Source organism: Podarcis erhardii (genome assembly GCF_964252035.2).
Source record: "Podarcis erhardii genome assembly, chromosome: 7".
Classification (NCBI taxonomy): domain Eukaryota; kingdom Metazoa; phylum Chordata; class Lepidosauria; order Squamata; family Lacertidae; genus Podarcis; species Podarcis erhardii.
The window spans coordinates 59,352,131-59,378,625 of NC_138511.1; the positions used below are offsets into that span (position 1 = coordinate 59,352,131).

Sequence of the window (26,495 nt, forward strand, 5' to 3'; positions counted from 1 at the left end):
TTGGCGATGACGGCAGCGTCGCGTCACGTCCGTTGTCAGGTGGCGGAGTCGAAGAGCCCGAGTTGGCTGGGACAGGCGAGAAGCGGACGGTGGCCGGCGGGGCCGGGCCCGGAGGCGGCGGCGATGGGTAAGAAGGGGCAGGCCGCCCCCTGCCCGCCCACCTACCCCCGCCGCGGTGCGCGCGAACCTTCTCTTTCCCGGGGCGGGGGTGGAGAAGGGTAGGTAGGAATGCAATGGAGTCTCCTGGCAGAGGGCATGGCTGGCCGGCTGACCAGCTGGTGTCCTGAGCAGGAGCCCTTTCCGCCGCCGCCTCTCCTCCTCCTCCCGTACGGCAGCAGCTTTGGCTCTTATGAATGGCTCAGCCGCGGCAGCCCAGCAGGGAATGGAATGGAGCCTCCTGGCAGAGGGTCTGGCTGGCAAATCAACGTCCTGTACAGGAGCGCTCCCCGTCCTTCCCGCGGCGGCGGCGGCGGCAGCTTCGCCTCTCGTTCAAGGGCCAGCCGCGGCAGCCCAGCCCTCTACGTACTCCTTGGACTCCCGTTGCAGTTGGTGCACAGGCTTTCTTGGGAGTAAGCCTCGCTGAGCTCCACGGGGTGGCCTTCCCAGGAAGGCTGCTTAGGGCACGTAGGACTGCAGGCGGCGCGGAGCCGAGGGGGTTAGTAGACCGGGCATACGGTGTTTGGGGCGGCGGAGAGCGGGTCGGGGAATCGGGGAGGGGAGACCAACGTGCCCCTTTGCAAGCTTTTTGGTCGGTAAGCCACCACGCCCCTCCTTCCCCATCTCCGGCCTCTCACTGGGATACGGGTTTGTGGAGACAACCCCCTGAACACCTCCGTTGCGGAAATCAGTCGCTCATCACCGGCATAGAGTCCCCCCGCCCCCAAAAAGAAATGGCTGAAGACTCCCCCTCTGTTCCTTGCAGGGCGAGGACAGAGTTGCTTTGGCCATGGCTGCTTCTCACCCTCAGGTTTGCCCTCGTCTGCAGTCTGGCCTACTCCTTCCTTTCAGAAATAGGCCCCCTGCTCACTGATGTTGCCCTCTACTTTGATCCTTTCATCTTGTTCTCTTGCATTTCTCTTCACACACACTCTGCTGGCCGCTCTGGTCTCATGTCCATTTAATGCTGTTGCAATCAGAAAAACATGGGGGGGGGCTGACGTTCAATCCCTCTTTTCTCTTTCCCTGCCTGCCTCCAGCTGAGACTCCTTCCTCTCCCTTCCGTGACCACGTCTCCACCCACCGGTACCCCCCCCCCCACCGGCCAGTTGCTTTGTTTCCGGCATGTGTGCTGCTTCAGCTCCTCTACCTAGCCCCTTCCAGGGCTGCTGCAGCATGCCATAATTCCCCACACTGCCATCCCTTCCTGCTCAAGAGATCTGTGTTTGGCTTTGCTCATTTCTCTGCATGGGGATGATAGATCAAGGAAAGGCTGCAACCCATGAGGACTTTCCTGTGGTGGTGCTGAGCGCTGGGCAGGAAGGAAGGTGAGAGGAAGGACTCTTGGCCCAGGAGAGGCTGGGAGCCCACATGCAGACAGAAGAGCACTTTTTCAGGGGATTGAAGGAGGGATGAAAATAATCCTTGTTCGGGAATGACAGGTGGGCTCCTTTGCAGAGCTAAGAGAAATATGAGGGCTCAGCCTTCACCTTGCAAGTAAGAGGCAACTCGTTTTATGTATAAAACTTATATCATGAGAATTTGCTTTTTGCCCTCTGAGAAAGTGTGGTCCCACAGATCAGGATAGTCTTTGTGGTACCCTCTGGATGCTATTGGATTACAGCTCCCATCAGCCCCACTCAATGTGGTCAGTGTTCAGGGACCACTATCATTGGATGTGGTGGGAACCTGGCTATGCCCAGCTCTGCCATGGCAAACCATTATCTCTGCTTATTAGTGAGCATGGCTACTGCGCTGTAGAGTTTTTGAAGCACTTCACCATCATTATCTAAACATGATTAGCTACGGCTACTATCTGAATGTGGCTAATGTGGGAGCTGAGTCTGAAGGGAAAAAAGATTGGCAGTGGCCATTGTAGGAGAAGAGATATGGGGGGGGGGGGGAGCTTCCACATTTCTGGCTCTTAGCCACTATACTTTCTCCTCTCAACTGATAATAATGGCACTTGTGTTCCATGATGCAGAAAAAGATCGTGCAGCACTTTTGCACCTTAACAGCTCCTTGCTTTCTTCTGTGGCTCCACTTGACAGCTGTGGGGGAAGTTCACAGGTCTGCCACTGGCTAAAATGTTGAGGTGGGACAAAGTTTTCCCAGTCCTCTGACTCTGCTGTCACCAGTAGCTGGAGCAGAGGTATAACCCTCGCCTCTGCTCTGTCTCTGTCTCCAGAAGTCTATGGAAGCAAGTTTCCTTAATGAGAGAAAGCTATAGAAATTCCACTAGCAGCTACTCGAATAAGATTTGGAAAATATATATATATGGCAGTTTGATGCTCGTGTCCAAGAACTTGAGATATCTTTGACCTAGGAATTGAAAAAGCTTTCCAGCCCAAGAGGGTCACTGTGTAGCTGTTTCACAAGTCTTCAGCATGTGGAGAATTATGAGTCTTCTTAGGTCTTCTAATCTACGCCCTTCTCTCTCTTTCTCTCTCTTGCCTTGTAACATTTGTTTTTAATTGCAAATATACATATTGAGTACAAATAGAGTAAGCCTTTCTCCTCTGTAAGCATACTTTGCCTCTGATTCCATTGTGTGATTTTGGGTAAGCTTGTCTTATAAAACAGGCCCGGAGTTCAGAGCTTGCTCTCCTTTCATGTGTGGACCACACTCTTCCCTTTTCAACCTGAAGCTTCTCGGGGCTGCTTCTCTGCTCAGTTCTTCCTTTTTCTTGTTACGTTGATAATGCTGCAACTTAAGGTGTGGTTTTATAGTAAGGTGCAGTCCACCACTTCAGGTGGAGAGAGAGGTTGAGAGACTAGGCTTCATTTTACAGTCCTCTCTGCAGGTAGTAGCACAGTTGTGTCTGCTGGCTTGCAGCCCCAGCCATAGCCTCGTAGGAAAGTCAAGTAATGATACCCATGATGGTGATCCATAGAAATCATTGGCATTCCAGTCACCTTACACAGAATCTGTGTAGCTTGTAAATCTTGACAACTTTTTTTTTTTAAAAAAAACTCTCTTTGATTTCTGATAGCTTCTATGACACTTGGATATGCTCTGTAATTCTGATGGGAAGCTGGGGGGCGGGCAGTGAGAGGAGCTGATTTATGGGCATAATGAATACATCTGATATCTTGTGCTTGAGGTCTTTACGGAGGAGTTAGTCAGGTATAGAGTTAAAATCTTAGCTGTCAGAGATGAAAAACTAGGCTTCCTGTGTCTTCAAGTGCATGAATGAGAGTGAGAAAATGAAAGGCAGGCCATGTAAATACATCCTGTGGTTTGCTTCTGGTTATGTGTTAGTTCACATGCAGGCTGCATAGCACTTAACCTGATGTGCTTTTGTAGGGTCTATTTGGCATTCTGAGCGTTCTGATCTTCCTTTTAAACATGATTCTAGCCCTGATTACAGCGCTACACCCCAGAAGTAAAAAGGAGTACTGTAGAAGCATTATTGTTTATTAAATTTATTAGTTGCTTTTTTTTTGCCGCAGCAACTCAAAACGACTTAGAACATTTTAAACAAAAACACAAGTTAAAACAAGCAAAGAAAAATCTCTACATTAAAACACTCCATCCATGCAAAAAAGCCACAGATAATTAAAGCCAAAGGCCTGGATAAAAAGGAAATTCTTTTGCCTGGCACAGGAAGATATGTAGTGATGGCACCAGGCAAGCCTCTGTAAAATACAATCGATCAGAGCCCAAAGTAACAGAGTCAAAGTGTGTGTTTGCACACATGCACATATATTTGGGTTTGATCTCTAAATCCATATAGCAAGATATTTTTCCAAGGCTGATTCACATTTGTCATGGGTAGCATTTTCCAAATAAATGCAGTGTTTTTACCAATGGTTGTTGGTCTTCTGATCTGTTTGGATAGATGAAGCTGCTTTATGCTGGCTCATCAAGCCTACTACTGCCTATTCTGATGACAAGGAATGTGGAGACCTCCAGATGGTGTTGGGCTCAAGCTTGTATCGGCCCCAGCTAGCACAGCCAGTAGTCCAGTATGATGGGGGTTATAGTCCCACAATATCTGGAGGGCACCATGTTGGCTGTTCCATCTAGCATGCAACTGTGTGGTTTCTTCCCTTCCTAGCCTTCTAATCGAAGGTGCTAACTAAAGATTGGACCTGGGACTTACATGCAAAGCATGGATTCTGGCCTTGAGCTATGGATCTCCTCTATGGACATGACAAGCATAGCGTCTGCAGATTGCAGGTGCAGATACTGAGCAAGCTGCTCATGCACTTCTATTTCAGTGCATTAGCTCCACAGGGGGTGGCAACACAAGAACAGGCCTTTTCTGTGTTGGCTCCGTTTGTGGAATGCTCTCCCCAGGGAGGCTCACCTGGCACCATGGTTACATATCTTTAGGTGCCACCCAAAAACATTCCTCTGTTAATGATCTATGGCTTCTTAATGCTATGTGTGTTAATATATTTTCTCCTTTGTTTTAATTGTATGCATGTGATTTTTTTTGTTTTGTTTTTGTAAATCACTTTGAGTTTCTTGTAGCAAGAAAAAGGGACAAATACATTTTCTTAATAATAACAATAATTATAGCTCCTCAATGAGAAACTTTGGTGACTGATAGCACAGAAACCTGTCCTTCTTGAAACAGCTGTCTGACCCAGGATGGGTGTGCACAGGTCGGTGGTTCTGTTTGGGCTGCTATTAATTTGCTCCAGGAGAGGCAGCAACCAGATTAATCAATGCCTCCTGTGGTTCCCAACCCTCACCCCACAGACCACTTGAAAAGTGATGCAGGTCTTGGCGGACCATGTGATGTTTCTGCCTATTGTAGTAATTGTAATATGCTGTGCTAGACACTGGGTTTTTTGTTTTTTGTTTTTTTTTTGCATTGCTTCTTTTACTTCTCATATTTGGGTTTTATTGTATTGCAATTTGAAATCAAATTGTAAGATGGCAAAATACAATATAAGAAATAAGAGAAGCAATAAAAATACGATTAAAAACAAGTATGAATGTTGAATGTGATGGATTGCCGCTGTCCTGTCTTCAGCCACAAATCCATAGCCACACCCCACACCAGCTGACAGGGCTCAGAGATTGCTGGTGGTCCACAGACCACAGTTTGGGAACCCTTGATGTATCTATTCTTCAGGAATCCCCAAGTGGCAAAGCTAAGGAAATCTAGGTTCACTAGTTGGGCCCAGAACAATTTAACTTCACATAACTTCAGACCCCTTTTTTCCGGGCCTGGGGTCCTTTGTCATGGACAAGCAGTTGTGTCCCCTCCCTTGTGCTTGGAAAGGTCTGTTTGCTCCATATGCCTGTGTCTTCCATATTGCTTTCTGCCTGTCATCTGGCCCACAGAGACCATGTTTTCCCCTGAGGATTGGTTTTTCGGTGAGTTTCTCCTCTAAAGTTCCACATGAGGCTACAGAGCAGAAAGGAAAAGTGTCTTGGCCCCATCTTTCACCCAAGAGGCCGAGGGCTGTTTGGGGGTTTGTGCTTGCTGTTCGAATCTTTTGTAAGTCGTCTTGAGACTAACTCAATCAAAGGCAAGTTATAAATAAAACAGCAAGGGACTTCTGAGAAGAAGGCCTTCCCTCCCTTTCAAACTCCATTGGTTGAAGTGCCCATTTAAAACTGGCTTCTGGCTCAGGGGACGAAGGTTTTGGAAGAGTGCAGCTGTTGGGTATCATGACCAGGCTGGCTTACTATTCTGGAGTCCATGGCCTTCCTCCACTTGCCCCAATCTCCTTATCCGTATGACCAAATGTGGGCAAGCCTTGTGGCTTGCTCTGAGCTAAACTTGCCAAACCCACATAGCTGGCATACCTTCGGCCAGTGAACGGCGCTAAAATAAGTTTGAGCAGCGAACGGCCCACTGGGTTGCTGATGTTCCAAGGAAAACAGAGTTTTTTTGCCTTTGAGCAACAACTGGGGCATGTGTAAATATTATTTTGGGGAGACATTCTGCAAATTTTCTGGAAACATTTAAATTTACTTCTCCCCCCCCCCCAGCTGCTCTAAATCTATGGAAATCTTATTTAGCATGTTTGTTTGCCTAATAGTGCAATTCTAACAATGTCTGCTGGGGCTTACTCCCAGGTAAGTGGGGTTAGAATTACAGTCTTACAGTTTTGTTTGTTTGTCTTGTTTATTAACCTGTCATGTTTTTTTATTTTTATTTTTATTTTATTTTTTGAGCTGTAAGTTTCCTCCCCAGCCCCTGTAGCTCAAGTCGGTGAGCTGAAATTTTGGGTTGGGGGAGACCAATAAAGTGCTGTTAGTGTGGCTTAAGTGTCATAGTTGAAAAAAAATAATCAAAACTTTACTTGGAAAATATTTTTATTAACATACGCAGAAATACATTAAGACCTGACAGCTCAGTAGCATATGCTTCCCACAAATCATTGGATTTTAACAGCACAGTCCTATGTCTGCTTCCGCAGAAGTGAGTCCCATTGAATACAGTGGAATTTACTTTTTATAAAGTGTGTTTAGGATTGCAGCATGAAGGGAAAATGAAGGATCCGAAGACTGTTAACATACTTATTTTAGAATGTCTGAAGAGCTCTGCATAAATATATGTGCTTCCTAAGTATAGTCACCTAAATATCATACAATAAAAACATTGATTTTAGGTTTGAGTGGTATTGTATCTGTCCCAGTTGCCCAATCTAAGTTGTGTCTGTTCATTATATTACCAATCTTATGAAGCAGTGCATTTCTAAACGTTTTCCTTTGAAAAAAGTAACGGTGGGAAATTTCCTACCCAGCATTACTACTGGGTAGAAGAACTTTGCACTGAGTTTTTTTGTGTCTCTGTGTAATGAGTATGTCAGCATACATACAACTTTTTTGCTTTTTACCAAGGTGAGCTCTTTTGAGATTTTGACTGATGGAAAAGTCTTTGCCCTCTGACGAATCTTCTTATCACAGCCTTTAGCCTATCAGTGAATGGGATCTGATCAAAGTACATACAGTGATACCTTGGGTTAAGTACTTAATTCGTTCCGGAGGCCCATTCTTAACCTGAAACTGTTCATAACCTGAAGCACCACTTTAGCTAATGGGGCCTCCTGCGCCGCCTGAGCACGATTTCTGTTCTCATCCTGAAGCAAAGTTCTTAACCCGAGGTGCTATTTCTGGGTTAGCGGAGTCTGTAACCTGAAGCGGCTGTAACATGAGGTACCACTGTATTGGACTGGTCAGACAGGGGCAACCAGAGGTTGGCACTTTTCTTGCATGGGTTCACCAGTAAGGTGTTTAATATTTGTGTCATCAGGGATCAAACCTCTTGTTTAAATATCTTTATCACCTTTGGGGTCATCAGTTATGTAGCAGCGCAACATGCAAAAACTGCATGTTACTGCAGCTGAGTTATGGTTGGAAGTGTCAGTGTGACAAAAGGCTGAAAGTGAGACTTGTTTGCTAATCCCATTTTTTATTAGTCACCAAAGAACACTTTGGGGGTGTATTTTCAGTGGCATAATGGGGCATCAAGCTGGAGTTCCGTTGGCGGTGAGAGCTACCAAACAGTGAGCAGGACTTTGCTAAGAAACATATACACAGTTGTAGATAATCCTGTTCTGTGTTTCGGGTGCTTTGTGGCAGCATGCAGTGATTATCAGGGCTAGGAAAGTATCACTGCAGTGCAGAGGCATTGGAATGTTGTGATACTTTTAGGTACCAGAGTATCTCCCAACTGTAGGTGCAGGTTAGACTGATGAGATGTAGAGAACTCAACAAGATATACCTCTATGTGTGTGTGTGTGTTTGTGTGTGTAGTGGAGAGGATATTCTCTTGCATGCTGCTCAGGGTTCTCTTGCAGAGGATTAGAAGGGGACTAGGGGGTCACTTAGCCCAATCCCCTTTACAGCAGATACAGCATCCCTGGCAGACAACTGGCAATCTCTGCTTAAACAACTCCAACAGAGGTGCCCATCTCTGCCCAAGGTAATATTACCACTAGGGCGTTCCTCCTGATGTTTAGCTGAAATCTTCTTCCCTGTCATTTCCACCTCTTGATACTCGTCCTTCGTAAGATCTCTGTGCACAGTGGTAAGCAAACCAGGCCTTCACCGGTCTGTCCTGACTGGTGACAACGAGAGAGTTTCATCACAGCCCTGAAATCTTCCAGGTCCTATCTTGTGAACATGAATACTCTAAAATCTACAAGCTACTCCACCTGCCCAGCTGGTAAAGAGAAGGTCTCACCAGAGATTTCCTATCATACATGGAGATAGCCATCTCCAGATATCTGAAGGGCTGCCACATGGAAGATGGAGCAAACTTGTTTCCTGCTGCCCCAGAGGTTATGACCCGCATCAGTAGATTCAAATTACAAGAAAGGAGATTCTGATTAACATCAGGAAGAACTTTCTGATGGTAAGAGCTGTGGAACAGACTCCCACAGAAGTTGGTGGAGTTTTTTAAGCAGAGGTTGTGTGGCCATCTGTCAGGGATTCTTTAGCTGTGATTCCTTCATTGCAGGGGGCTGGACTTAGATGACCCTTAGAGTTTCTTCCAACTCTACAATTCTATCATTCCGCAATGCCACCTTGGATAGAACTTTAATCCAAAGCAAACTTTCTGGTCCTGCCAGTCTGTTCCCGCCATTTCTGGAGCATCAGAGAAGAAACATAACTTCCTAAGCACCAGAGAGGTAGTTGTGTGATGTATAGCACCGGCGACACTTGGGTAAGGCCAGCCTCGTTTGTGTTGGGCCCTGCCTTTCCTCTTACCCCTCCCCTCTGCTTCTGGTTCCTACTGGGCTGGTTATATGAATTGATTGGTATGGTGTATCTTGAGCCCTGTTCAGGTGCTGTTTAAGCATGTAAGTTATCACGTGAGAAGCTTGTGGGGAGGGTGCTAGCTCTCCCCACCCCCATTTTCAATGCTTTCCGCTAGTGTTCCAAAATGTACAGAGGCAAGAGGCTTCCGTCTACAGCTTCCCTTCAATTTGTGGAAGGTGATGAAAACAAGCTGGGGGCACAGCTACTGTATTTGTCATGCGGTAACCTGCATGCTTAAACAATGCCTGAGTAGGGCTCTAATCTCTAGTTTTCCAAAGTCCCTGGTTCTCCTGTTTTCCAACTGCATCAGCCTTTGTTCAGGGCTGAAAAAAATCCAGACGCCTGATGATAGGTGTTTGATTCTGGTGCCTAGAAAGCCAAAATACTGAAATAGGCCTAAAAACATACTGCTGGCACCAAAAAGCCAGATGATGTCACCTAAGACCAATCTTCACCCACCTGGTGCCCTCCAAATGTTTTGGGCTACAGCTTTTCATTAGCCCCAACCTCTTTTATAGTTTCAGAGTGGGCTTCGTGAAGCCTGCTTAAGTCTTTTAAATAACTTGCACACCTTTGGTCATCTGGATGGTGAAAGCTGTTAGATAGAGTTCCCTGGTCCAAGGCAGATTCACATTGGCACACTGCCTATCCAAGAGAGCTTTTAAAAAATACCTACTTACTTACTTACTTACTTACTTATTTTTAAGCCGACCTCTTTGTGCATCTTCTGTATGTTGACGGTCCCATTCACAATCCCTAGCATGTCAGGGGGCTCACCAGCATGCACTGCCTCTCCATTACAGCTGCCAGAAGGACATTGGAAATTTCCACTTCCATTTTAATCTTCTGAACTCCATAGTTAGTTGAAACAAGCCAGCTTCATAAACTGTGGCTTTAAGCTGCCTTTTCCCCATTGATGGTTGTTAAGGCTAACCACAGTTTGTTGGGATTCAGGCAGCACAGCAAGCTATGCTGAACCTAAAACGCAAGCCAAACTCCCTGTCGCTTCTCTGTACCGAGGGGAGGGGCTGGCTGCAATGCCTGCTCGTAATGCAAAACTTTGGTTTAGATTTACATCTGCACCAGGTCGTCTTCTGTATCCCATATCTGTTTGCTTACTTCCCCTGCAGCAGATGGCATTGTCATCAAGAACCACTCTTGCCATGCTCCTCTCTTTATTAGGAAAGATTTCCTTCTAAGGATGCATCAATATTTATTGGGTGGGACTGCAGGCTTGTCTCCTCATTCCTAGGCACATTTTCTCTCTCTCCAGGAATTGTTTAGGGTTGGGGAACCTGTGGACCTCCAGTTGTTGTTGTACTGCCCACATCAGCCTCAGCCAATGATTAAGGAGGATGGGAGTTAAGCTCCCTACTCTCTCCTTGCAGCGCTTTATCAGCCATGCTGCCTCTCTTCTCCCTAACAGCAACCACAGACACCCTGAGAGCTTTGAGGGCTAAAAACACAGTTCTCCTTGTGTGGCTTTGTCGTCATCCTGAATAGATGGGCTTTGTGGCATCTTCAGCATCTCTGAAACAGGGTTTCCTTGCGCAGAACTTGCAGGCCAGTTGTGTTGCAGATTTTGGAAGCCAAGAGGAGGCGGCCAGAGGGTGGGCTATGGTTCAGTAACAGAAGGCACTGTACTTGGCTGGCTGCTCCTTGCAGGCCATGCATAGTGGAGTGAAGCAGATGTTTACTTTTGCTCTTCGGAGGCAGCCAGATCCAAAGCTGGGGGCCAAAGTGCAGAGAACAGCTGGCTTTGAATCAGGCTGCAGCATTGCTGCCTTTCCCAGCCACGTGCTTGTGCTTTTGTCATCACAATACTGGCATTTTGGCACCTAGAATAGCTGTGTCCTGCAACCTGGATAAATTCTGCCAGTTACATATTTTCCTCTGTCTCTGCCGATGGTTGCAGCTCAAACCCCAGGCCAGTAGCAGTGACTGCTTAGCTCTACCCCCCCTAACTTTGAATGTCTTTACTGGGCATAGATTTCCTCGTGGATTATTGTGAGTGCAGAAAATATCTTTATATTTAAAAAAGAAGTTGAGATTTTCCAGGTTGCTGAATTCTGTGCTGTGTTTAGGTGATCTGACATATGTTTCTGCTCTCAGCCCTCCTGCATTGACCGGTGCTCTATGGAGTCCTTGCTGTCGAGTTTATGATTCTCAGACTGGAAGAGATGGGCAGGCAAAGCTGGCCAGGGAGACCTGTTCTTGTGTACCAAGTAAACTCAGAGAGGCGAATGGGAATGTGTTGTGAGATTTTGGATGGCTCTTTTGGTATCACGCATTCTCCCCTTTGACCGTAATAAGGCAGTGCCCTTCTGCCTATTCTCCCCATGAGCAAACAGATCATCTTCTCCCATAATCTCTGCCACCAAGTATCAGCTGAAGGCAGGTGACAGCAGCTCTTGGAGGGTTGGCTGAGCCCAGAGTTTCACCATAGCTTCTGTGTATTTGTTTTATCAGTGAACTTTCACAGGGTGAGAAGCCCAAGGGAGATCCCGGCCAGATTCCCCCATGGGTTCCCTTTGTTCCTCTTTTGACAGAACATCAGCCACTGCTGGGAGATCCCCTTGGCCCCTTGCCACCTGGGCGGCTCTCTGTCCTGGCAAGGCTGCAACAACAGCTGACATTTCAAGTTTGATGACAAATGGTGCCCGCCAGGAGTCTCCAGGGAGAAGTGACTCATCTCCTCTGCATGCCTGTCAACTTCAGCAGCGTGGGAACCTCTCTCGTATTTCCCCATCGTGTCACATTATGCTCAGTTGCTTCAGCCTTGGGTGGGTGGTCCTGTGCGCCAGGGGCTGAGTAGGCTCACAGTCCCCATTTTGAAATCCCTCTTGTGTTTCCAAAGACCACCCTCAGCCCTATTTTCCTGGATGTGTGTAGGGTGATGCCTCTTGAGGAAGGTGAATGTGCTTTCAATTCAGCCACCGTTCCTTGGGCTCTTGGCTCCAGAAGCTGCAACGTGGGCAGCTTCACTGCCACTGCTTCAGTTTGTGGCCACTGCCAGTTCATAACGGGAGCACCTGGGCCTTTTTACATCTCATCCTATTTGACTCAACCTTAGAGGCGGTGCTCACATTATTGGTGCTTTTCTGTTTTTGTATGAAAAGTGTAAATGTGCTTGGATTTTGGCTGTGATTGACAAAGCAACAGTCCTACATAACAAGGCTGTGACAGCTGCTGCAGCTGAGCTTGCTTTATCTGTGGATCACTTGAGGCCAATCTGGTGTCTGGGCAGGGGCACAGTTAATTTCTCTTAGCCTTTGTTTTTCCTGTATGTTTCACCTGCGACCTTTGCCCAGGGTGGGCAGTATCTGGTGGCTGTGAGTGCATGGCAAAGGCACAAGGGATTAAGAGAGTAGCACAGCCATCTTTTCCCAGGGGCTTTCCCTGGCAGGGATGGAATAAAGCGGGAGAGAGTTGCATTTATTGACATGAGGACAGTGTTCAGAATTAGCCAGGCACCAGTTGTACTTTGCACCTGGCTATGGAGCACTTGCGACCAAGTGAAGATGCCAGGATGGTGCTTGGCATCTCCATCATCTGGGGATCATTGTATCTGGACTGTTTTCACACACTAATACCCCGTCCTGTAGAATTCTATCACTTACTTTTTATAGGCACAATTAGAATGAATTTCTGGAACCAAAATGCTTTTTCTGTGCAGCTTGATCAGGAGCAGTCGCTATTAAGAAAAAGGTTGGAATAAGCCAGTATATACATGGACTGACTCTGGATCAAGTGGCTTTTCTTCTTTAAGTTCTCAAAGTTCTTAACCTAGCTCAAGGTTGTCATCTGAACTAGCCAGATGTTTAAATGAGAATCAATCGCAGTCAGTCCATTGTTTGACAATTAAGACTTTAGAGACATTTTACCCCAAAATGGCAACTAGACATTCCGTTTTGGCGACTCTAACCTTGGTTTAAGGAGCCATTTGGCGCCTAGCTTATATATCTGAGTTTCTAATACTGCTCGAGGAATAACCTTCGCTCCTAGAGCAGGGATCACCATTTTAGGACCATTTTGAATTTTGAGTGAGTACTGTAGGTGCCATTCAGAAAATAGCTGTTGGCAGGGAGGCACATAACACAAAATTAGAGAGACATGCCAACCTTATGCTTACTATGCGAAGTCAGCTATGTTCTGCGTGTCCTGAGTTTGGAGATCATGCAATTCTTCTCTCCCTCTTCCCCCGCCCCCTCTCTCTGTAGCCTAGGATATGTAGGGGCATTACAGAGGGAAAGACTTGAAAGTAGGGGGCTCCTTCAGGGCCTCACAATAAGTGTCTGCTCTCTTTCCACAGAACTCAGAATGAACCAGCGAGTGTCTGACAGAGGGGGCGGGGAAACGTCCACCAAGGCTTTCTGCCCAGGAATTTCCAGCAGCAACACCAAGCGGGCAGGACCTTTCATTCTCGGTAAGTAGGAACAGAGCTTGTGATCTGCTGCATTGCACCTGGCAAAGGCAGGCTGCAACCTACCCTGTGCTTACTCTGCAGCTGGCGTGCAGAATGCAAGTTAATCAAATGTGCATAGAGCTTGCATTGGGCACAATTAATTCTCTGGCAACATTCTGCCCATCCCTCTGGCATCTGAGATCCCTCCATATTCCAGCTTATTTTCACAGCCAGGTGGCTTAGGAGCTTGGGTTTTTTCCCCTAAATTTGGGAAAAGGGGGACTAGGTAAGGTTCTGAAGGAGAGCTCTGTCCCTGGTACCACATTGGTGCTTCTCAGTAGCACACAGTGTTGCTCACCTTACAGCTAAGTCACTGCTGCTTACTGGGAAAGTAGGAGGGGCAAGGTGGTGGGGATGTCCGTGCTGTGCAAACACACAGGCAGGGATGCTGTATTGTCTCTGCTCCTGGCGACCTTCTTGCCCCTCCAACTCTCCCTCCTGGTAAGCAGCAGACACTCGGCTGTCGTCATTCAAGCACTGCTCCACAGATCTGGCCCTGACTTAGAGCACCACCTTTCTCCTTTTTGTGGTTTGCTGTGTCCAGTGCCCAATCCCAGCCACCTTGTTTCCTTGTGATATAGCCCAAGTGCAGCCTCCAAAGGTCCTGTGGTGGTTTAGACTATGCTGGCAACCACTGAGCAGCAGGAGGGCTTGCGCCAAAAGTAAAAAACAGCCAGGCTCTTCTGGCATGTGTGACGTTTCTGCCATGATCCAATTCTGGAGGAGGTGCCCTTTCTTGTATCTCCTTTAAAAGACCTAAAATGCTATTAAAATGTAGGTATCCTTTCTCTCTATTTAGATGTGCAATCAAGAAGAATAGTAATTTAGTTCTAAGTTACCTGATACCATTCCATCTTTATATTTCCTTATTCAGATTAATTCCAGGTTGGTACATACTAAAATACCAATCAATAGCACCAAATACACTTAAGCCCACTACAGCGATAATATAATAAGCTGTAGTATGGTCCAAGATTATAAATGCAGTCATTAACCGTAATCACTTAAATTAGTTTGAATGGATTATAGCAGTTAATATCTAATCCATATCTATTCCTCATAAAGTTTAGAAATAATGTTCAGTGGTGATGAAAACTTTGTCCGTCTGTCCCCCAGACTGCCATCTTTTAACTGAATGTTCTCAGTAATCTTGGCAATTTCTACAATAGTCCAGATCTCGAGCAATCACATTTTTGTTGATGTGACAAAAACAATTGACTCTCCACTTTGCTGAAATCACCATTTTTGCAGCTGACAATAGTTTTCACACTAGCCCCTAATTTTCTTTCTTTACTGTGTCATTCACATAACCTACTGACCTCAAGAGAGGATCTAGTGCCATTGTGTAACCTCATGTTAGGCATAATGTGTAGTTAGCTTGTTTTGGAAAAGGATTTAATTTACAAGCAAGCTCACCATCTGTGGTAGAAATTAGCCATATTTTGAGTATAGCACCAGCCATGATCTGTGGCTTTTAAAATATTCTAAACTGCTTGTCTGGTTCAGATACCACTTACATAGTTTAATGATTCTCTCCTTTTCCAACAAGATGGTTTGAGGTGGATCTTTTGCAAATATAAAGTGCCATATCTGATATGATATATCTGAGCCATTCATTTCTCCCTAAGCTTCTTAAAAGCTATTACAACTACCATGCAAATTTTAATAATATACTGTACATTTTTTTACTTCTTACCGTAAATCTTTGACACCAGATTATTTGAACTACTTTGGATTAGTATGACAGTACTTCAAAGTCTTACTATTTTTAGAAATACAACTGTTGAGATGTAAATATTGGAGCCAAAAGAGCGGTTTCCTAATTTTTCAACCATATCTGTTCCGCTCACTTCACTAACACAAAGGGAGACAGTAAAGATAATCCTGGACTTTTTTTTAATTAAAAAAAACTGTATCTCATACTTCCTAAACAGCAGTCACACAAACATCATTTATGTGGCCGCTGTTTTCTGTTTCTCTTCATCAACCCTCACTTGGGGCTGCAAAGCATTTGGGCCTCCATGCTCTGAAGCTCTGTGTGACTTACATAAAGACATGTAATCCATCTCGGGCCGGGAAAGGGAACTTCCTGATAATCAGGGTCGGCAGCTGAACTGCCAGCAGTGAGCAGTGTAGGTGATGAGTCAGAAGAAGCAAAGTCCATTGTTCTGCTTTTGCCTTCTCAGGGCCTCGCTTGGGCAACTCTCCAGTGCCGAGCATCGTCCAGTGTTTGGCAAGGAAGGATGGGACAGATGACTTTTACCAGCTCAAGGTAAACAGCAGGTGGAATCCTTTTTTCTGGAGAAGAGCTGGCCAGGTTGCGGAAGCATCGGCAGCTGCTGCAGTCTGTGGCCTTGTTCCTTCTGTGATTGTCAGCCTTTAAACCACTGACACCACAGCACAAAGTGCTGCAGCTCTGCCCAAGTCCCCAAAGGTCAGGCACCAGGGTTTCCTTGGTCCAGCTGTAAATATTCTAAGCACAGAGTTTGATGTTGGAGCTTGTTGACTTTCGAGAAAGGAATGCAATATGTGTGTGTGTGTGTTTTCTTTTCTTTGCCTGCTTTCCCCAAAGATCCTTACCTTGGAGGATAGGAATGACAAAGGCACAGAAACCCAGGAGGAGCGCCAGGGCAAGATGCTACTCCACACAGAGTACTCACTTCTCTCCCTCCTGCACAATCAGGACGGGGTGGTCCACCACCACGGCCTTTTCCAGGTAAGCACAGCCATCCTGGGCACTGGAGTTCTGTATCCCTGCCCAGCCCAACCGGTTGCATGTTCTATCAGCTTTTGCCCTTTGGAGAGATGTGGGCCTGTGTTCCTACAAGGCTAGGCCCCTGTTCCTCAAAAGACACTGCAGACCTATCCAGCTACTCTTATGACCATGATTGCCCACATATTTGCTTCACTTATACAGTGGTGCCCCGCAAGACGAATGCCTCGCAAGACGAAAAACTCACTAGACGAAAGGGTTTTCCGTTTTTCAAGGTGCTTCGCAAGACGAATTTCCCTATGGGCTTGCTTCGCAAGACGAAAACGTCTTGCGAGTCCCCCCCCCTTTTTCTAAGCCGCTAATAGCCGCTAATAGCGCTAATCCGCTAAGTCGCTAATGGCCGTGCTTCGCAAGACGAAAAAACCGCTAGACGAAGAGACTTGCGGAACGGATTATTTTCGTCTTGCGAGGCACCACTGTATGTCACTCTATTGATATTATAGTGTTTGCAATATGATCCACCCCCCAAATGCTATTATGATTATTATGAGCTGCTTTGAGCTCAGCAGCTGTTATCTGAAAAGTGGAATAAAGTATCAAATCAGATCGGATCAAATATATTTTAAAGCTGCTTGCTGAGGTTGCCAGTGCCACAGTGACTCCATGTTTTGCAATCATATTGCAACAATGAAATATCACTCTGTTCAGGCTTTGCTACAGTCTTCAAGTTCTTCTGACTGTAACTTGTTTTACCCGGTTTTAATATTTTTACATTGTTGTAACCCACCCTTGGACTTTATGGTGAAGGTAAGAAATCTCAGTTCATAATACAGACTGCGGGTGACCCACACTGAAGTGTTTAGGAAGCTCTTCAGTGGAACATTCAGCAGTTCAGCCTTTTGAGTCTGTGGCACATTAGTGGGAAGAATTCCAGCACACTTCCAGCAATAAGGCCTTTTCTCAGGCCCCCCACCAAACACACACATCCATCCATGTAAATTCAGCACATGACTGGAGAAGGTGAATGGGCCAGACCTGCCACACATGCTGCTGTTGTGCTGGTTGGAAAGGAGACTTTTGAAACAGAAGGGTTGCATCCAGTATTAGTCATACTTGGAATATACCCATTGAAGTTAATGGACATGACTGACTTAGGCCCATTAATTTCAGGGGGTCAACTCTGAGTATACCTTAGTTTCCTCCAACCCCAAAACCATAACTGGGCTCTTTATTGCATGTCAGTGATCATGCAGGTGTAGAGTTTGGGGTTGGCTGTGACCTCTCATGCCAAGGAGTGGTGGCCTAGATAGGGGTCTTGGCTTTTGGGAGCCACACAAGCAGCAAGTATGGGGGTCAGCCACTGATGGATGGAAAGGCCAGTTTGGCACCATCTCTCCCAGATTAAAATAACACCTGCCTCCATCCTTGTTGGGGCTCTGCAGGACCGAGCCTGTGAGCATGTGGAAGACCTGGAATCCAACCGGATGGTGCGTAAGATGAAGAAGCGCATCTGTCTGGTGCTGGACTGCCTCTGCGCCCATGACTTCAGCGACAAGACAGCCGACCTCATCAACCTGCAGCACTATGTCATCAAGGAGAAGCGCCTCAGCGAACGGGAGACCGTCGTGATTTTCTACGACGTTGTGCGGGTAGTGGAAGCCTTGCACAAGGTAGGGTGTCTCTGCTTGTCTCAGGGAGCTGTGAGGAAGATGTGGGGCCCTTGTGGGGTTTTGGCAGCCACGTGACTGTGAGGGAGGCTTGGTGCTTTGGTGGGGGGCATGGCGTCTGCCGATGCTGAGCTAAAAGAGTTCTGTGCAAAGCATCTTCTTATATCCAACTTAGTTGGTGCAAAAGTCTTCAGGTCATAAATGGCCAGGTGAAATGAACAAGGGATCTTGATCCACTCCATTTTCTGCAAGCACAACTTTAGGGTTGGGGGGATTGAATTAAGCATTTAAGTTTCTTATCTTACCAAATAATCTACTTTGTACTACAGTGGTACCTCTGCTTATGAACTTAATTCGTTCGAGAGATCCATTCTTAACCTGAAACCGTTCTTAACCTGAGGTACCACTTTAGCTAATGGGGCCTCCCACTGCCACCACCGCACCGCTGCTGCACGATTTCTGTTCTGATCCTGAGGTAAAGTTCTTAACCCGAGGTACTACTTCCAGGTTAACAGAGTCTGTAACCCGAAGTGTTAGTAACCCAAGGTACTACTGTAATAGTATAAATTCCCTCTTGTCTTTCTAGAAGAACATTGTGCACAGAGACTTGAAGTTGGGGAACATGGTGCTGAACAAAAGGTGAGCCCCTTTTGCAACTTTCACTCTGGAACATTATTTGCAGCTGGTGGGATTTCCGCGGATTGAGGTCGCACACCAAAGAAAGTTGAGCTCCTGTATGTGCTGGGAAACACCTGCCAAGAAAGCTCCCGCTTTCCAGTCTGTGCATCCGCACACAAATCAAACAGCAACCTTAGAAGGCAGTGTCTTGTTTGCTTGTTTTTCCCTGGAGAAAGCACTTTGGCCTTCCTTAGGAGTTTAGCGAGGTCACAGGAGAATGAAACTGGAGGAGAGAGGCCATGTCAGTCTCATCCCCCTAGACATCTGATGCAGGCACTTGTGTTGCAGCCTTGTCATTTGTGCACTAGTTCAGGGTTGACCTCATAAGAGCCTCAATTGAGACGAGGCTAACTAGTTTTATCATCAGAGTGTAACTTCCAATAGCTGCCACTGCCCTCTCCCTTCCTTTGCTCCCAGACAACTCAGGGTCACAGTGAGGAATGCCGCTGACAGCTCTATGTACCCCTTTAAACAAGATGTTATCTCACATCAGTAGGTTTTGTATCCATTGCTTGCACACACTCACATGCTCCGCATAATGTGACTCACGTTTCTGGCAAGACTTTGCCTGTTCAAGCCCCTGTTATATCTGCTCTGAAACATACAAGGCATACATGTGGCTTCATGTCTGGCTTGTGAGCTTCTTGGAGATACTTAAGCTGCTGCATTTGGAAAAAGGATACTGGGTTAGATGAACCTTCTGATATCACCCACTAGGGCCGCTCTTACACTCCTAAAAATGAATCACAACAGTTTTCTAGAGCAGCCGTTCCCAACCCTAGTGCCTTTCAGGTGTTTGGGACTGCATCTCTCATAACCCTTTAATGTTGGCCATTGAGTGGGGCTGATTGGAATTAAAGGAGGGTACCAGGATGGGGAAATGTTTTCTAGGGAGTTGGGGATGAATGACCCTGAAAAAGGATCTGGTTCGCACCTGGAAGGTTCTCTGAGTTCCAGCCCTGCATTTGATTGTATGAAGTGATATCCGTGGCTCAAAGTGCCTTTCATTGACTTTGGCTCTTTTACCAAGAATGAACCCTTCCTGAGTAGGCCTTATCCCAGGGATCCAACAGTGTTTTGCATTCAAGGTGGCCACAAGGCCATGTTCTTGCAGGCATATTCTTGTTTCTGTTGCTACCGCTGCATTAAAAGCGCATCAAATGGCCTTGTGGAGCGAGAGGTGTGAAGCAGGCAAATATCTGTTGAGCAACGGCCTGGTAGTGCAGAAATGCCCTTTGGGTGGCCCTCGCTCATCCAGGATCACAGTGAGGCAAGTGGTGCCATTTATTGCTCCTTCCTGATCCCCTGTGGGATGAGGTCAGTTTTTGGCTGCCTGAAAACAGCCATTCATACATTTCACAGCTGAAGCACCTTGGATGCTGATGGCTTCATTGCCAAGAAAACATTGTCGTCTGCCAGGAGGACATGGCGGTTGTTTATGAGCTGAGGCCATCCTCCACCCCTCGCTCACAGGAGAGTCATCAGGAGCTGGCTGTTTGGAATGCTGACTTCTTTCTTTCTTTTAAAAAAGTCTCAGTTAATTTAGCCAAAGAACATCCAGGCCTGCTGATTCTTGTGCATTCAGGCCTCTTGCTCCGTCGTCCCTCCCTCCCACTCCCAACTTGTCAAAAGTCTGCTCATATTTCTTGAGTGAAGGTCAGTAAATCTGGCACAGATGATCAAAACCTTTCAGGGGAGTGCCAGACCCCCAACTCCCAAACTTTTGCCATCTTGGTGCTCTCCGCATTTGTGGAGGACTGAAGGGTGTTTTAGTCCAAAACGTCTGGAGGGCATCAAGTTGGTGAAGGCTGAATCAGGGTTTTGAGGACGATTCTTCACACTCTGAACATCAAAGTTTAAGCTGAACCTGAGTTCACAAATTTAGATAAATAGGCAGCGACATATTTATACAGTGCTTCTCCGAGTTGCTCAGGCCAATGTACATGGTCTTGCATCCATACACCCACATGCCCTTGCCAACTGCCGCATGAGGTAGGCTAGACTGGGAGTTACTCACTGGTCTTAGGTCACCCAGAGAGCTTTGCAGCTGAAGGGAGGGTTTGAATTTGTGTCTTCCCAGCTAATCTGCTGCACCACAGTGGCTCTGAATAATTCTGATGTGTATGTCATACCAAACTCCCAAAAGCCCCATCTGGTCCATCCACTTTTGTTAGCTGCTTGGCATTATTCCTCAGAGCGGCCTTCAGTGTCTTTGTTGACACCCCGGTCATTCATACCACTCCAACACCCCTCACTCCCACCCCCCGTTACCCGGCCACTAACTTTTTCTCCCCTCCAGGACCCACCGAATCACCATCACAAACTTCTGCCTGGGGAAGCACTTGGTGAGTGAAGATGACCTCCTGAAGGACCAGCGTGGGAGCCCCGCTTACATCAGCCCTGACGTCCTCAGTGGTAGGCAGCAGCATCCCGTGGCAGCCCCTAGACCTTTCACCCAAAAGGGCCTCCTCCCTGCTTTGCACGCATGACATCACAGGCATGTGACGTGGCACTGAGCCACTCCAATGTTGGGCCCAAGACGGGAACATGAGACCACCCCACAGGCTGGTTGCCTAGCGCCTCTCCTTTGTCTTCATCTTCCTCCTCCTCCTGGATGGGCCCTGCTAACTCTCCAGGGCTGTCTCTCTCTGTTTGCAGGCCGGCCATATCGTGGGAAGCCCAGCGACATGTGGGCCCTGGGCGTGGTCCTCTTCACCATGCTGTACGGGCAGTTCCCCTTCTACGACAGCATCCCCCAGGAGCTCTTCCGCAAGATCAAGGCTGCTGAATACACCATCCCCGAGTAAGTGGGGGTCGGAGGCATGCCTGGCCATGGGGTTCTGGGCCTTGGTGTCTCTGGTTTGGTAGCTCCACTGCCCCTCACTCTTGCTCTTTCCTAACAGAGATGGGCGGGTGTCGGAAAACACTGTGTGCTTGATCCGAAAGCTGCTCGTCTTGGACCCTCAGCAGCGCCTGACCGCCTCCGAAGTGCTCGACTCCCTCAGTTCCATCATTGCTTCCTGGTGAGTGTGTGGTGGAAGGGGATAAAATCCTTCAAAGAGCCCTGCAGATGGATCAAGCCAAAGGCCCATCTCACCCCTCCAGCCCAAAGCTGGCCTGTGGTAAAGGAGTGAGCTTTGTTGGGAAGGCTGGGTGGAGGAGTCTTTTGTAAATGCTTTGAACATTGGCCAAAAGACATAGGAAGTGTTGTCTCAACTTCTCGGGAAGGAACACCCTGGGCCATGTCTCTTGTTTCTTAATGGTGGGTGCGGCATAATTTCACCCTCCTCCCTTGCTCCCTTTGCTAGAAGAGCATCTTCTTGAGCTAAGTTTTATACCCTGCTACCAAGACCCAAGTACCGAATCAAGCATGAGAAGCTACCTTTACTTACTTCTCAACTAAATGGAAGCACCCCATTTGTGTCCTTCAGTGTCCAGCCAGGGAAAGGCTTGCCTTTCTTGACAGTGGGCACTGTGGAAGACCTCTTACAGTTCTGACTACCAGGTCTTTAAAAAGATATTGTAGAGCTGTCAAAGGACAGTCAAAAGGATCCTGGGGATGGAACAACTGCCTGCAGCATGTGACCCTTGACCCTTTGGCCCACTGATAAAGAAGCATCCATAATAACCTTTGCACCATGTTGCCCCCACCCCACCCCGGTCCTGTGCTGCTGCTTCACATGCTGAGAAATGGTGAGGTGGGTGGGTGGGTGGGCAAGGCTCCTGGGTGCAGTGTGTGAGGGTTGCCATCTTCCAACTGGAGGCTTAGGCCACCTCTGAGGTTGGCACAAATGTGCCGCCTCCTGACCCACCAGCCTGTCTCTCCTGCAGGCAGTCCATGTCCCTGCTGAGCGGGCCCTTGCAAGTGGTGCCTGACATAGACGACCAGGTGGCCAATCCAGAAGGCGCACACGAGGTAAGTCCTGCCTGCTGAGCGGGACCACTTGCCCTTGAGGGAGATGGGCTCTTCGACCTGATTGGAGGGTGTGTCTTGCTTGCTTTGCATATTTTCTGCAAGCTGTGCGGAGGGTCAAAGGAGCTCTGCTCCATTCTGAAGTCCCATTCTCAGGTGGCTTGATCCCAGATTTTGCTTCCAGAGCCACATGGGAACTCGCTGGGGGGTGTGTGTGTGTGTGTGTGTGTGTGTGTGTGTCTTTCAGACAGAAGCTGTGAGGACATTCGGTGTGATCTGTTTTCTAGTCAGAAATGAAACAAGCAGGGCAGAGCAGGTACCCAGCAGCATCTGTCTCTGCTGGCCTTGGGGGCTTTTTCCATCAGTTGGTTCCCAGCTGATGAGAAGTGATGGCTGGGGAAAACGAATGTCTTGCTGAGAAAGCTTTCTGAGATAGCAACACATTTTAAAACCCAATTGCAATTTTAATTCAGATTCTTAAGTATTATTAAATACTGCTGGGGATCTGAAGTCAACCTCCTCTGCCTGTCCATGAAATTCAGCTGGTCTCTTGGCCTCCTCTTTTTCTCCCTCTTCACCTGCAGGTGGCCCCTTCCCTTCTTAGCTGGCTCCACCTACCTTTCCTCCAGGCCCCTCCTGCTTTCCCTTTGGCAGTTGGAATGTCTGAGGACATTCCTGCCAAATATTAAGAGCCCCCAGGTTGTGTTCAAGTGCTTCAAATCTGGTGGCTCCTTGCAGCAGAGACCTCTGTCACCTCTCAGAGCTTGTTCTCAAGTCATATGCCCACTGCTCTGAACGAAACTGGGATTCCCAGGCTCTTGAACATGGGGGGTGGGGATGGGGAGCGACTTGTCAAATTCAGAAAACGAGCCTGGCGGGCTTTTTGTGTGCAGTGGAGCAGTGAGCTTGTGTACAAATGCTGGGGGGAAGGGGGGTGCTGTTGCAAGCAGGTCTGGCTCCTACCTTCCTGTTGGTCTCTAACAGGGCTCCTCCCCCTCGCAGGCGAAGGTGACGGAGGAGTGTTCGCAGTACGAGTTTGAGAACTACATGAGGCAGCAGCTGCTGCTGGCCGAGGAGAAGAACACGCTCCACGAGGCCAAGAGCTTCCTCCAAAAGCGGCAGTTTGGGAACATCCCTCCTGTGCGGCGCCTGGGCCACGACGCCCAGCCAATGAACCCCTTGGACGCAGCCATCCTTGCACAGCGCTACCTTCGGAAGTAGCTCCTCCCACCCCACCGTGGGTCTCTTGCCCCCGACGGGGCGTGCGACAGCGACAGCCAGGTCCCAGGATCCCTCACAATGTAGCAGTCTTCCCCTGTGAGCTGAGTGCTCAGCGGGCATCGCCTGCTGGGCTTTGCCCCCCAACCCCAGAGGGGGCAGCAGGGGAAAGACCCCAACTGTCTGGGGAAATGGCTGGCGGATTTTAACTCCACACCTAGACAGCTAATCTGCTTTTAATCATGACTCTGAAATCTACCTCTCTGCCTCTTTTTAACCACACTGTTCTCTGGACTGAAACGAGGAGCGTTTTTTGGCAAAGTTTGCCCCCGCAGGCTTCTTTTCTGACGCAGACGTTGGACTGCTGCGGAGACCACGTGGGCCGTGCTTCGCTCTGTCTGGTTTGAATAAGCTTAATCATTTCCCCCTCCTTTCTTCCCTCCCCCCTGGTGGGTTTCATGAAAGTAACTATTTCTTAAACCCTCTCCCCCATCCCCTTTGTTCTATTTTTAATTTAACACCTGGTTTGAATATATTTTGTGTAAACGTTGGTTTCGGGCCCTCTGCGTGACCACAGGCTTAGCAAATGGGTTGCCTCCACTACGAGCTTCTCTCCACGTGAGAAAGCCTCGCTCTGCAGATTCTGACCTGGGGAAAGAGTTCCAAACCAGGGGCTGTTTAAAAAAATGTAGCTTTTCCGAGGGCCCAAACCTCCCTTTTCCAATCACTTTAATTATTTGGGGATATCCTGGGAGGGTTTTTGTTTTGTTCTGTCTTCCTTTCTTTTTTAAATGGTAGCTTTTGAAAGGCGCAGTAACGTTGCATTAATTCTGTTGACATTTCTCCCTGCCTCCTCCTCACCCACACTGGTACGGCTGAAGGGATAAATCTGTGAAAAATGTGAAAAGGGTTTGCTTGCTTCGTTTTTGTTTTGTCCCCTACCCCCCAGGCTGTCTCAGGTTCAGAAATGCCTGCTGGTCTCCACTCCTTTATGTGCTCTTTGCTTTGTCTTGCCATTGCCATCTTGTCACAGACAATTCCCCCACCATGACATTTATTATTATTTTTTGCGGGGGTGGGCAGGAGGTCTTGCTGGGACTGGGCTGGATCATTTCTGAGCCTCATTTGTTGGAACTGGATGCCTCTCTTGCCAGATAAGCTGTTCTCAAGCAACCCTCCCTAGGCTGTGCTGCCCCATTTCCACTCCCTTCCCATTTCCGGTCAGCCTTCATCACCCTTTCAAAAATTGTCTCAAAATGTGAGGTGTCCCCTCGCCACCCACCCTGTTGAACCACTGGATGCCAGCAAAAGCAACATTGCAGTATCCAGGAAGCGACACTGACCTGAAGGAAGTTGGCTCAAGACCTCTGCAGTCTGGCTGGAGTGGGGCTGTTGGATGGCCCTGAGATGAATGAACCAGCCGAGGACAACGGCCTCCCTTAGTGTGAATGTGTTGGCATGGTGCAAAGAGGAGGACTAGCGAAGGTTGTAGATCCTGAAATCTGACTTCAGCACAAGGAATTATTTTCTACTGACGAGAACTGCAAAAGAATTCTGCAAATCTCTTTAAAAAGAGAAAAGAAGAAAACCAACCACGTGTAAACTTCCTTGCAGAACCTCTGTGCCTGATCTACAGTCCCCTCCCCTCTGTGGGGCAGACTCTGCTTTGGTTGTTCTCTGGCTTTCTCATCGTTGCTAAGTTGGGAAACAGGGATGGAGTTAGGGAAACCCAGGAACAGTTTATTTTGCTCTCTCGCTAGGGATGGACGGTAACCAACCCCTCAAAGGTCACCAGCCCCCCATGCAGTCTCGCCAAGAAACACAGCATAAACCTGTCTATAAGGCATTAGCTCTGTGGGTCGAGCCAAAACTGGATCGGTGAACGCTAACAAGCTTAATGGCACCCCTTGCTTGGCCCAGGTGGGGGCAGTAAATTTGGGCTCCCATTTCGCAGCCCCTTCTGTGGGCCAAACCTCTCCAGGTGAGCCAGTTGCTGTAGGCCTCTGGATCTTGTGTCCTGGGGCCCAGCCTCCCTGGTGGTTTTTGGGACTGTTGCTTGCAGCACCATCATAGCCCACAAGATGGAGGAATCCCTCAGTCCGGGGGCAAGTTATTTTCCCCACTCCAAAAACTGAGTTGCCCATCATGTCATCTGGAAGCATATGCGAGGTATCCTGCTTGAGCGGGGCCTGCACACCTCCAAAATGAACTATTCTGCTGAAGACAGACCCTTAGCAGTTCCCCTCAGTCCTACCTACAGCTTTCTATGGGGCTGCAGTCCCAGCTGACATGTTTTCTTAACAGTATTGGAAGGTGGGAGAAGAAGTGTAGGATGACAGGCGAGGTGTGGGCCAGCTTTCACGACAACTTTCTAGTCCACTTCCCAAGCAGGCGGTTTCTGTGGACTTCTCCTCTGCCTGGAATATTTCCTGTGTCAGTAGCAATAGAAGCCCCCTGGGCAGGGCCGGCTCTTCCTTCCCCTCTCGGAATTCAGGCAGGGCAGATGCTGCTCCCTCTACTTCCTTTCTCTCTCTCATCTCCCTTTCACCAGTACTGACCATCTTCCCCAGCAGAGCTGGCTGTGTGTTTTGCATTGGGAACTCTCTCCATCCTCAAAAAACATAGCAATACTCGACAGGCTGTCAAGCTGTGTGCTCCGCCCAACTCTGGATATGGTGATGAAAAGCAAACTGAAAGGAAATGGGGAGTGAGGGTGTGTGGAAATTGGGGTGAGCTGTCTGGGTTGTGTTTTTGTGGATTACAAGCCGGGTGAGACACCAGAGACAAAAGATCCTATTGTAAAAAAATTGCAAAGATAATTTGTATAGAGACCTATTTTTGTATTACATCCAACTATTCCTGCATGTCAGCAATAAAATTTCATAATGTAGAACTAAATCTGTATTGTGTTGGAAGGTCCTGGCGACTTTTGTCTGGAGCCTAGCTCTCTG

At 47.8% G+C, this 26,495-nt stretch overlaps 1 protein-coding gene across 2 annotated transcripts; it reads left to right on the top strand.

Moving 5' to 3' along the window:
* Window positions 1–26,442, top strand: STK40 (serine/threonine kinase 40). 2 transcript variants are annotated; one of them, XM_081872460.1, is made up of 11 exons: window positions 1–127; window positions 13,203–13,316; window positions 15,542–15,627; window positions 15,928–16,071; window positions 17,511–17,738; window positions 18,322–18,374; window positions 20,713–20,828; window positions 21,072–21,216; window positions 21,317–21,436; window positions 22,245–22,329; window positions 23,329–26,442. In XM_081872460.1, the coding sequence occupies exons 1-11, from the start codon at window positions 7–9 to the stop codon at window positions 23,545–23,547; spliced, it is 1,431 nt and encodes a 476-aa protein (XP_081728586.1). In that variant the 5' UTR covers window positions 1–6; the 3' UTR covers window positions 23,548–26,442. The 2 variants fall into 2 exon arrangements, with proteins under 2 accessions (XP_081728586.1, XP_081728587.1); XM_081872461.1 differs by lacking the exon at window positions 1–127 and adding an exon at window positions 6,077–6,199.
* The last annotated feature ends 53 nt before the right edge of the window (window positions 26,443–26,495 follow it).